The 10,880-nt window shown below is 56.9% G+C and overlaps 1 protein-coding gene across 2 annotated transcripts in view; it reads left to right on the top strand.

The window, feature by feature from the left end:
- Positions 1 to 3,577: 3,577 nt before the first annotated feature.
- Positions 3,578 to 10,880, top strand: part of FADS2 (fatty acid desaturase 2) — a 31,944-nt gene continuing 24,641 nt past the window's right edge. For both annotated transcript variants that reach the window (XM_059404235.1, XM_059404226.1), the window contains exon 1: positions 3,578 to 3,916. In XM_059404235.1, the coding sequence (XP_059260218.1) occupies positions 3,761 to 3,916 (156 nt within the window). In that variant the 5' untranslated portion in view covers positions 3,578 to 3,760. The remainder of the gene's footprint in view (positions 3,917 to 10,880) is intronic.

The following is a 10,880-nucleotide window of genomic DNA, read 5'->3' as shown; positions in this document are numbered from 1 at the left end:
AAAGATGAGTGGTGCCTTGGCCATCTTTATCAACCGGGGAAAGGAAGAGCTGGGAGGCGTCAGAGGGAGCGTGTGCTTCTGCCACTGGCCCTCCGCCTGTGCGGGGCTCTGTGTCAGAACCCTGTCCCCTCTCCTCACCACCCCCCACCCCAGTGTGTCTGCTCCTCCACACTGCAGTCATTCACTCTCCCTGTGATGAACCAGTCTCTTCACTCCCGTGAGCCTGCCCTACCACCAGCAGAGAGAGCCCCTGTGAGCACAGACCCAAAGCAGCCTCCCACCCCCTCCCAGTCGTTCCTTGGGGACTGGCGGCAACTGGTTGCATGGGCATCGCCCTCAGGCCCTTTCTCCTAAGTCACCACCCCCTCACTCTGCCCAGCCTTTCACCCACTTGGCTGGCAGGGAGGACCTGGGCGCCCAGCCACCCTGGCTCTTCTCTTTTGTTCCTGAAAAAGAACAATGATCACAGTGAGGTCCTGGCAGAATCCCCAGGAAGCTGCTGTCCTGGGGAGGAGGGATTCTTTGGGGGCAGGGGAAAACCATGGGAACCTCAACCCTCTCTGAGATCACCCCTTTTCCTAAGTGGCTCCGGGATCAGCCAGGTACTGGGGGGGGGTTTCTCTAGGGGAACAGTCTCATCAGCCCCTCCAAGTAGTGACAGCAATCAATGACAGAGCAAGAGAAGGGCAGATGAGGGCGAGGTGGTGTCTGCCATGGGCTCCCTCTGGCTTCAGGTGTTCCTCCAGTCTCTTCTGGACTGCCACAGGGTCCCCCCACCCTGGCCTCCCACACCCTATCCCAGCCTGAGCTTGCCTCCCGAGGTCTCTTCTGGATCTGGGCATAACCAACATTTCTGCCTAATGAATCTCCCCGCCTCCCCCATGATAAAGTTCTCCGTCCTTTGCAAAGCATGCAAGGCTTTTCCTAATTTGAACCCAGCTCGTGGCAGGTCTTCCGAGAACTGTGGCTGACCCCATTCCCCTCTGTTCTTCCTCATGCATCCATCCATCTACCCACTCAATCATTCACACACTCATTCATGTTTTCAGCAAATGCCTTTCTGCCCCTACTCTGGGAGGCGTTATGATAGGATCTGCTGGGCACCCCACACTCTGGCTGGTCCCCACTTCATGCCCAGCCTCAGCTGGACTCACTGCCTTTTAGATCTTGGCACCTTCTCATGGTCTGCTCCTAGCCTGCAAGTCTCCTCCATGAGAGAGTCCCCAATTCTCCCGCTTGGATTATCACTCCCGAGTTCCCTGACCTTTTACATTTTTTCACTCAAGTTATCTATATATTTGTGACAATCCCACTTTTGGGAAAAAAAAATCACAGTCTTGCTTACGGTTTCAGTACACCTTTAGCAGACATAAAAGTCAGTACTCACCCCCGGGGGTCCTTGTTTCTTCCTCTTTTACCCAATGAGCCCAGCTTTCTGGCTCGGATGTCTACTGCTTCTCTTTAAAGCCAGAGTAGCCTTGTTCTCTTCCCGTTGTAGTTCATGACAGGGACGAAGTACACTTAGAACCGCTCCCAGGACCGCTACTTAGGAGGCTGACCACCGTGACAATGGCACGAAGGGGATCCCGTGTGGCCTCCACTGTCCCACCCCCTGCCCCCGTCCCCACCAGCTGGCTAGAGTGATCTTCCTACCAGCCCTGCTTCAGGTTGCTGCCCAGCAAAGTTTCCCACAACGGCTCCTTTCCACTGACCTCATTAGGAGAGAGGCAGGGTGATGTCTGGAAAGTTCCCGGCTGTACGAGTGGCTAGCCACAAGTACCTGCCTCGTTCGTCTTTCTTCAACCTCGGTCTCTCCAGGTTATAGTTCAATCGAACAACCTGGGTCCTCTTTGTCCTCGAGCACAGGCCTGCTCTGCTCGCCCCATAAGAAGCCCGTGAGAGACAAGATGTTAGGGCAGCAAAGGCAACTGTAACCGAGAAAGCCAGCTAACCGAGAAGAGGGTAGACTGATGTCCCGAAAAACCATCTTCCCCTCTCGGTGCCATGAGGGTTGTTTAGAGAGGGAGGGAAACAGGAAGAAGAAAGTGCCTAAGGTGCCACCAAGGTTTGAACAATCAATCAGGTGTCTTCAATAAACTTGTGCCAGGTTCTTTAAGTTCCCTAAGGAACTCTACACAGATTTGATTACCCTAAACTTATCCTGGGCTTAGGGAGTAACATGTGAGAACATGCTGATTAATGTACTTCATGCAATGTGTTCTGTCTTAACTCAGTGTTCCTGTTAAAACCTAAAGGTCAGCTCATTCCGGCAACAGGGCTTACAGCCCTCAAACAGGTGAACTGTGCAGTAACAAGGGAGAAAGACGTGTTCAGGGCACAATCAGTTCAAGATGGAGTTAGCGCTGCTACCCATTCACCTCACAGGGTTGGGCTGAGAAGCTAATGGGGGAGGGGGGTGTGCCCGCACTCGGGGACCTAGAAATCATCCCACTGAAATAGGAGGGCCGCTTATGAACTCCTGATTCCCGAGGCTGTCCTCACCCCCCACCTCCCTCTGTTCATCCTTAAATTCCACTTAGCCTCAGTCCACCTTCAGGATCAGGGATCCGGCACCAACTCCCCAGCCAGCTCCGTCCAGCTGGAGTCTGGGGGCCTGCCTCTCCAACCTAGCCATTCGATGCCTCCATCTTTATTTCCTGGAGTCTGTCGGGTACTACTGTCCACTGAGTCGTGTGGGGTCGGTCCTGTATGGCTTCCCTATCCGGTCGCCCAACTAGCCTGTGTACAGGGACCTAGAAAGGACCGTGTCCCGCCCGTCGCCGCGCCCCCTCCCCCCTCCCCCCACCACCATGGCGCCTAGCACAAAGAAGCAGAGCCCAGGTCCTGCAATTCTTTCTTCGGAGAGCGCCTGATCACAGGGTTCAGAGCCCTGGACGAGTCCGAGGCCGTCTCGTTTGTCCAGGGAGGCTGCAGGACGGCGCCAATGGGCAGAGCCCGGACAATGCGGAGACTCCCGCGTCCCGATTCCGGCGGGCCGGGGAAGGGCGTCACCCGGGTGGCCGGTGAACGTGCCTGTGTCAGGTGCATGCCCCGGAGCGCGCGGCGCCCAGCCTCCGCCCCCGCTCCTCTGGGATCTCCTACGGCGCCCCGGGGCTCGAGCGGGGCCGTTGCGGGGGGGGGGAGGGCGGGGAAGGGAGGAGGTCGGACACGTAGCGGCCTCGCGGCTGGGCTAGACTCCGCGCGGGCGCGCGGGCGGGGGAGCCGGGGACCGCCGCTCCAGCCCGCTGGCCTTCGAAAGATCCTCCTGGGCCAATGGCAGGCGGGGCGACGCGCCCGGATTGGTGCAGGCGCTCTGCTGATCACTGTGGAAACCCGGGCGGCCGGGAACGCGGGAGGATGCGGAGCCGTGGGCGGGGGGAGCCGGAGGGGCCAACAGAGGAGGCGTCCAGGTCCTGAGCGACCCGGGAGTTTTTCCAGGAGGGAAAAGTCCACGGGGGGCTGGTGGGAGGAGGGAGGGGCGGAGGGAGGGGCGGAGGAAAGGGACCGCTTGGGGGCACTGGGAAGCCGGGAAGAGTCGGAGGGAAGGCAGGGGAAACTGCCTAGCTCGGGCGAGGAGGCTGGGGGAGGGGGCGCCGGGGGAGGGGGAGTAGGAGAAGACAAAAGCCGAAAGCAAGGAGGGCCCGGGCCGCACACGCGAGCTGCGGGCGGGGAGGCCACAGTGCACGCGGCCTCCCGACCAGCAGGAAGCAGGGGGAAAGGGGGGAACCAGGGCGGGGGGGCCACAGAGCGCGGGGCGCCCATGCCCACCTTCAGCTGGGAGGAGATTCAGAAGCACAACCTGCGCACGGACAAGTGGCTCGTCATCGACCGCAAGGTCTACAACATCACCAAATGGTCCAGCCGGCACCCAGGGGGCCAGCGGGTCATCGGGCACTACGCGGGGGAAGATGCTACGGTAAGGGCGTGGGGGCTCTGCGGCCACCTTTCTGTGCCGCAGGCCGGAGTCAGAAGCCACGGATCCCGGGGCTCCAAACCAGACCTCCAACGCTGAATGGAGCGCGGGGCGTCCAGGAGGCAAGGAAAGCGCGTCTCCTGCGTTCGTCCCCCGCCCCAAATCCTCATCCTTTAGGACGGCGGGGGGCAACCTGGCTAGCGGGGTCGGGTTTTGGAGCCCGGGAGGCAGGAGCGCGGCGGAGATCCAAGCGGTGGCGAGCCGGGTTTGCCGCGCGCGCTAAGGAAACACACCTCCCATCCTTCCGCCCGGTTCGCGCGGAGCCGGGTACTCCCCAAAGGGGGCGCTTGGGCCCCAGGAGTCTGGCAGCCCCAGCGTGGAAGATGGCCGCTCCTGGGCGCCGTGGACCGGAGCGGGAGACGGGCCAGGTGTGGGACTCCGCGCGCGTCCCTCACTTTCCAGCCAGAGTAGGGGGCGGGGAAGATAGAGGCCTGTCGCTGCGGCCCTGAGAAGGTCCGCAATGGCTGCCGCGCACAGACCGCCCGGGAGCTGCTGTTCTCAAGCTCTCAGGGACTACCAGCACCCACCCCAAGGCTCAGTTCTTGGGCTTTGGGGTGGGGAATTGGAAGGAGGGTTTGCAAAGCCCGGGCGAGGGCGGGGGGCAGCAGCGTGTTTTTAGCAGCACTAGGCTGGCTTGGCAACAGGTCCCGCCTGGCCGGGGTTACTCTCGGACCTTGCAACTACTCAATGGTCCTCTGTTTCAAAATCCTGCCAGGAATGTCCCTCCCTCATCTGCACTCCTGAAGGTACTGGGTGCAGAGAAGCCCAGGGTACCCACACCAGAAGGCCCTTCGGCCCCTCCTGATCCCCAAGTCTGCAATCCTGGCATCTCTTGAAGATGCTTCTGGAGCTCAGAGGGTGGGAACTGGAGAGAGGGAACCCAAGGGAGTCCTGGAGGGAAGAAAGGGGCCTCTTGGAGGCAGCAAGTTGGAAGCCACTGGGGAGGGGTGAGTAGGGGAGAGGTCATGGCACAGGACGCCAGTAGGGGGCTTTTGCAGTCCTAGCTGTATGGGCCCCTGCCCTACCAGCGGAACTTTGGATCTCCCTACCTCTTCCAAGTCTTCTTGGGACAGGCCTACACAGGCAGGCCAGACCAGGCAGTTACAGTCTTGGCTGGGAATGGCTTACGGCTTTGGTGAGCGGGGTCCAGCCGTGTGCAAGCTTGAGAAAGTGGTCATCATGAGATGGTGCCTACAGCTTCTGGGCTCATCTGGTTTTACCTGCTTGCTCGGGAACACTGCCTCAGCCTTGGGGGCTTGACGGCCCACCACAACTTCTCAGGCATACGGTTTTCAGACCATCCGTGTTATGTCCCGTGGCCCTTCCCGCGACAGTCTGTGGAAGCTGGGTAAGGGCAATTCTCAGATAAGAGACCTGCCTCCTGGTCGAGGTCTTCCTACTGTGAAATACATTCTCTGATGTGGAGAAAATGACAGAGTGCTTCCTAAGCCGTGAGGAAGCACTAGAAACATTGCTTCTTGTCCCTCGTCCATCTGGCAAGTGAGGGAAGAAGGTGAGGACTATGGAAAGTGAGCAACAAGGAATCAGGTGGGAAAAAGTCGAGATTTATGTTGATTTTATGTGTTCTGGCGACGCATTGCACAGCCCTTATCCCCGAAGCTCACCACTTTCTAAGATGAGGCTTTTAGGGCCTGGCATGGGCTAACTGGGGATACGGTGCTCTAACATAGATTCTCTTCTCTTTGCTGTCTGGGACCAGGGCAGGGAAAGGCCATGGGCAGCACAAGGTTGTATGGGAAGACGGCTCCAAGAGCAGGGATAGGCGAGGAATCAGGAGACCCTTGTCACAGGCCGTGGGGCAGGTGGCTTTGCCCCTCTGAGCACGGACTTCTTCCTTAAAGCTTGGGGACAGAGTATTCAGGCCATGCAAGTCGGGGAGGGATGGGTCAGCAGATAAGAGTTCAGATCCCCAGGAGCTCCCAGTGCCCTGTTTTGAGCCGATCCCTGTGCAGTAACAGCCTCCTAAGAGGCGAGAAGTCAAGGAAGCCATTCTTGGGACAATTCAGGACCTCAGTAAGGGGTTTTCCTGATTCTGAGAAAAAGGCCTTGAAAGTCAAGACCACCTCTTCCCAAAAGGGTGACCTAGCCAAGGGTAGTTGTCATTTGGTGCTTCTGCAGAAGTAAGAACTTGGCCTTGCCTGTAAGAATACAGGTGCTTAATGTTTTCAACTCACAAAACGCATTCATGCCCGTAAGTGCAGCCCGCCCTCGATCAGACCCGCAGGGATCTCTCCTTGCTCTTAGGTTTAAAAACCTTGCTGAGTTTGAAAAACTTGCTCCAGTGGCTGCGCTCAGCCCTAAGCTCAGGATCTACCAAGCCCTCCGGCTCACCTTCCCTTTCCCCGTCTTCCTCTCTCTCTCCCCCGCTCCCTTCCTTTTCCAGCTCTCCTGCCCTCTGGCACTTCTCTGCCCTCCCGATTGGCAGAGGGAACCCTCCGAGTCCCAGGATGTCTGCTTTTCAAGGCAGATGCAGAACTTTCCCCACTTGGGGCTTTTCATCTTCAGCTATGATTCATGACACATTTATTTAGTGTCTCCGCGTCTCTGAGCCTGGCCCTGGGCGTTAAATTGAACAGTTCAGACCATGACTGCATCTGGTGGGTTTGCTTCCCTGCTTCCTCTCACGCTGGGGCTTGACGCTAGACCCTCTCCTTCTAGGTCTATTCTCCAGCTTTTCCTGCCCCGTCCGCGTCAGTCGCCTCTCGGAACCCAGGGAAGGCGAGGCGAGGTCAAGGTTCTGTCTATCTGCGGACCTGCTCCCATGTTGTTCTTAGGAAAAGGCGACCGATTGAAAACAGAACAAACCTCCTTCCTTTAGACAGGGTGGGGGGAGGGGGTTGTGGTGTTTGGAGGCAGAGGACTTAGGTTTTTATCCCAGCTTTACGAATTCATAGGCAAGGCGTTGCCACCAGGCTCCAGGGGGCTGTCTCCAACTTTAGGACACGGGGGTGGGGGATCTTAATGGGGGGTGCCTTAGCCTCCTGTGTGTGTATGTGAATGTTCCCGGCACACAGGCTCGGGACTTCAGGAAATCAGAGACAAGAGTGTGATGACAAGTTGAGTGACCCCATTTTCGCCAAAGGAAAAGGCATTGACTGTGCCTCTGTTTGTGCCTGGAGGCTGTACCTTCTGAGCGGGATTAAGGCAGGGCAGTCCCATTCTCCTGGGCTACATCCTTAGGAGAGCACCCGTTCACCCTCCTCCCACTACTTAACACGTGTGAGGGTCCCTTCAGTCTCCGTGGGACCCATGCAGGTGCTTACGTTCTGTGCAGTCAGGCCCATCCCATCCTGGGGCCTCGCATGTGCCAGACGTCAGCTGACATGCTCTGCTGTTGCTTCTTTCCCTGGGATGGCGCACAGTCCAGCTGCTCAGCCGTGGAGAGGACGTCGGGGACTCTGTCTCTAGCTGAGAACTCAAGGAACTTCTTCAGCTTCTCCCTCTTTAATCCCTTGTTCTGCAGAGTCCCGGTTCCCAGGACCGTTCCCTGCAGCCTGGAGAGCCCTTGGGGTGCTCCTCCCATGTTCCCCGGGTCCCGCGGTCTCAGCTGGTCTCCACTCTACGCCGTGGGGCTGGGGCTGGGGAAGGGGTCCTTCAGGCAGAAGTTGGCTGGCGTTGGCGCTGGGTGGGGCAGAAGCAGGGAGTGTGGCACACGGTATCTTCCATTCTGGAATCTTTGGCCGTTCCTCCCGCAGCCTGCCCTCTGCACCCGCAGCACACGCACCTGCCCGCCTGAGGACTGTTCCAGTCTGCTCTCAAGCCGCTGCTGCTCCTTTCTCTTCACCCTTGGCCCAGGGCTTCCAGAAAGCCTTTGGCCTCTCTTCCTCTCAAGTGAGGACAGATGCAGGTCCAATTCTTGCTCCAAAGTCAACATTTGGATTGGCCCCATCTTACTTTGCATGGTGACCTCCTGACCCAGCCAGACACTTTAACAACCCAGCAGTTCCTGGGAACCTTCTGTAGGAGTGGGAGGTTCTTTTGTGACACTTTGAAGGGGGAGATGCCAAAAGTGCTCAACTCTCAGCGGGAAGGAAGCTCGTTTTGATTGAGACGTGTGTATCAGCATTGGAAAACTCTAGAAGTAGGCACACGGGCAGTGAGATGGTGGGCTGGCAGCTTTACCTCCCTCCGTCTCTTTCTGTCTCTAGAATAGGACCTGCCTTGGAGTTCGGTAAGGATTAGTGGCTTATGCACCCAAAGCCCGTGGCTCGGTGGCAAGCCCTATGTGTCTCAGGATGTGGCAACTCTGCCACCACCGCAGTGGGGCCTGGAGAGGTTGAAGAGTTCTGTTGTCTCAGGAGTGTAAGCCAGGTTGCCCAAAGGAGTGCAACAAGGGTATGAACATGATTGCAGAGTGGGTGTTTCTTGGAGCTAGAGGGAGCAGACCGGACCCTCACGTTCACTTGTGAGCTCTCCTTGGGCTTCCTCGTAGGCCCGGGAGTTGCCGTGAGTGAGACGGCTGTGGCCCTTCCCTTGTGGAGCTCATTGAAGTCTAGAGGGGAGAGAATGACATATACGGAAGTAAGTCCTACAGCTTGTGAATTGGTAACTGTTATGAAGAAGGCAAAACCGGGCAATGTCCAAGAAAGAACGTAAACGAGGCTCCTGACTCGTTCCCTGTCACGTGGGGAGGTGAGAGGCCACCTGAGAGCCCTCCAGAAATGGCCTACGAATGGTGTGGGCTGGGACAGGAGTCTGTCTGTCTGTCTGTCCATCGGCTCCACCAAGCTCCCCAGTCCAGGCGGGGGCTTGAGGGCATGACCTGAACCTGGGGGTGGGGTGGCGGGGGCTGGAGTGGGCAGTGGGTGCTGGCTGAGAAATGAGTGGTTGAGAAATGAGGGTGGTTGGGAAAAGCCAGCCACAGGGCACTATGGGAACAGGGCTCCCAGGCGGAAGGAAGTGCCGAGCAAAGGCCCCGGCATGAGCACGAGCTTGGTGGGTTCAGAGGTGGTCTTCACCTGGCCTGCTCAGAACGCCGTCAGACCTACCGTGGACAGCCAGACGCGCTCTCAGTGCCTGGCTTCCTCAGCTGGAGGAGGCGTGTGGTGCCACAGCCCTGGAGTCAGGTGAACTTTGGATTTGATCCTGGCTCTGCACTTGGAGCAGAGAATGTTCCTTGCTTGCGCTCCAGGGTCTTCATCCACACCGCAGGCCCTGGGCCTTCTGGAACGTAAACGAGGCTCCTGACTTGTTCCCTGTCACGGCGGGAGGTGAGAGGCCACCTGAGAGCCCTCCAGAAATGGCCTACGAATGGTGTGGGCTGGGACAGGAGTCTGTCTGTCTGTCTGTCCATCGGCTCCACCAAGCTCCCCAGTCTAGGCGGGGGCTTGAGGGCATGACCTGGACCTGGGGGTGGGGTGGTGGGGGCTGGAGTGGGCAGTGGGTGCTGGCTGAGAAATGAGTCGCTTGCAGACTTGAATTTTACCTCCCAGTGAGGAGTAGAGAGTGGTGGTTTAGTTATCAGACACAGCAGCTGGCTCTCAAGAAACTGCCTTACCAAAGGCTTCCCGTCGTTTCTGGAAAGCCGTGGTCTGATCGGGGGGAGGACCAATGAAGGAGCTTCTGTAGGCTCTGCCTCTGGAAGGCAGTCCGGCTCACCACCACACCGCTGACACCAGGCCCTGCCTTGGATACTGCTGGAGGGCCTTTCCCCAGGGCCTCTGGGCTCAGTGGGGCGGGGAAGGGCCTCACTTAGCAGAGGTCGCTGAGGCCGGGGTGGGGTCAGCTGGCCCAGAGGACAGAGCTGGTTTGCGCCAGCCAGTGCCTGCCCTGGGCCCCGGAAGGGCCTCACGTCTCTTCTCTGAAAATATACTTGATCTGACCCGTTGCCTCCCTCCCGTAGCGGGGCACAGACATGTTTTTAAAACTGTATAAATTGTTTTGTTGGTCTGTTTTAGACACAAATAGAATAAAGACCAGGTAAAAAGACGCAATGCCAGGCATGCAGTAAGGAATTGGGAGAGGCCTGGCGATCACAGTCAGGAGATACTTTAGTGGGGAATTTAAACATGCTTACGAGTTGTGGGTACTTTCCTGGTTCATCCCTCATTTTAAAAAAATTTGAAGATTTCCAAACATGCAGAACTGTTGAAAGAGTAAGGGAACACCTGCATTTCTTCATCCAAGATGCACTAATCTCAACATCCTGCCATATTTGCATCCCTCTTCTTTGTATATTTCTTTTTTTTTTTTTGTATATGATTTTTTTTTTTTTTTAGATTTTTATTTATTTGTTTGACAGACAGAGATCACAAGTAGGCAGAGAGGCAGGCAGAGAGAGAGGAGGAAGCAGGCTCCCTGCTGAGCAGAGAGCCCGACGTGGGACTCGATCCCAGGACTCTTAGATCATGACCTGAGCCGAAGGCAGTGGCTTAACCCACTGAGCCACCCAGGCGCCCTGTATATGATTTTCTTTTGCCAAATCCCATGAAAATAAATCGTCTCAGTTATGCCATCTCGTCCCTAAGTTCTTCACCACCTGCTCCTAAGAATGGGGACATTCTCTAACATCATCACAATACCTTTGTTGTGATGAAGAAAATGAACAATAAGTCCTTCCTATGACCAGATACCTGGTCCGTATTCAAATTTTCCGAGTCAGCCCCCAAAAGGTCTTGTGGAACAGCTGGGTCTTTATTTTTCCCCCCCTCCAAATAGGAGCCTCTCAAATCAAGCATTACATTTCTTTTTTTTTTTTTTTTAAGATTTTATTTATTTATCTGACAGACAGAGATCACAAGTAGGCAGAGGGGCAGGCAGAGAGAGAGAAGGGGGAACAGGCTCTCCACTGAGCAGGGAGCCTGATGCGGGATTGGATCCCAGGACCCTGAGATCATGACCCGAGCCAAAGGCAGAGGCTTAACTCACTGAGCCACCCAGGCGCTCC

Source organism: Mustela nigripes, chromosome 1, assembly GCF_022355385.1.
Source record: "Mustela nigripes isolate SB6536 chromosome 1, MUSNIG.SB6536, whole genome shotgun sequence".
Lineage (NCBI taxonomy): Eukaryota > Metazoa > Chordata > Mammalia > Carnivora > Mustelidae > Mustela > Mustela nigripes.
Note: the sequence above shows the minus strand (reverse complement) of the source record. Positions and strands in the feature narration are given on the sequence as shown.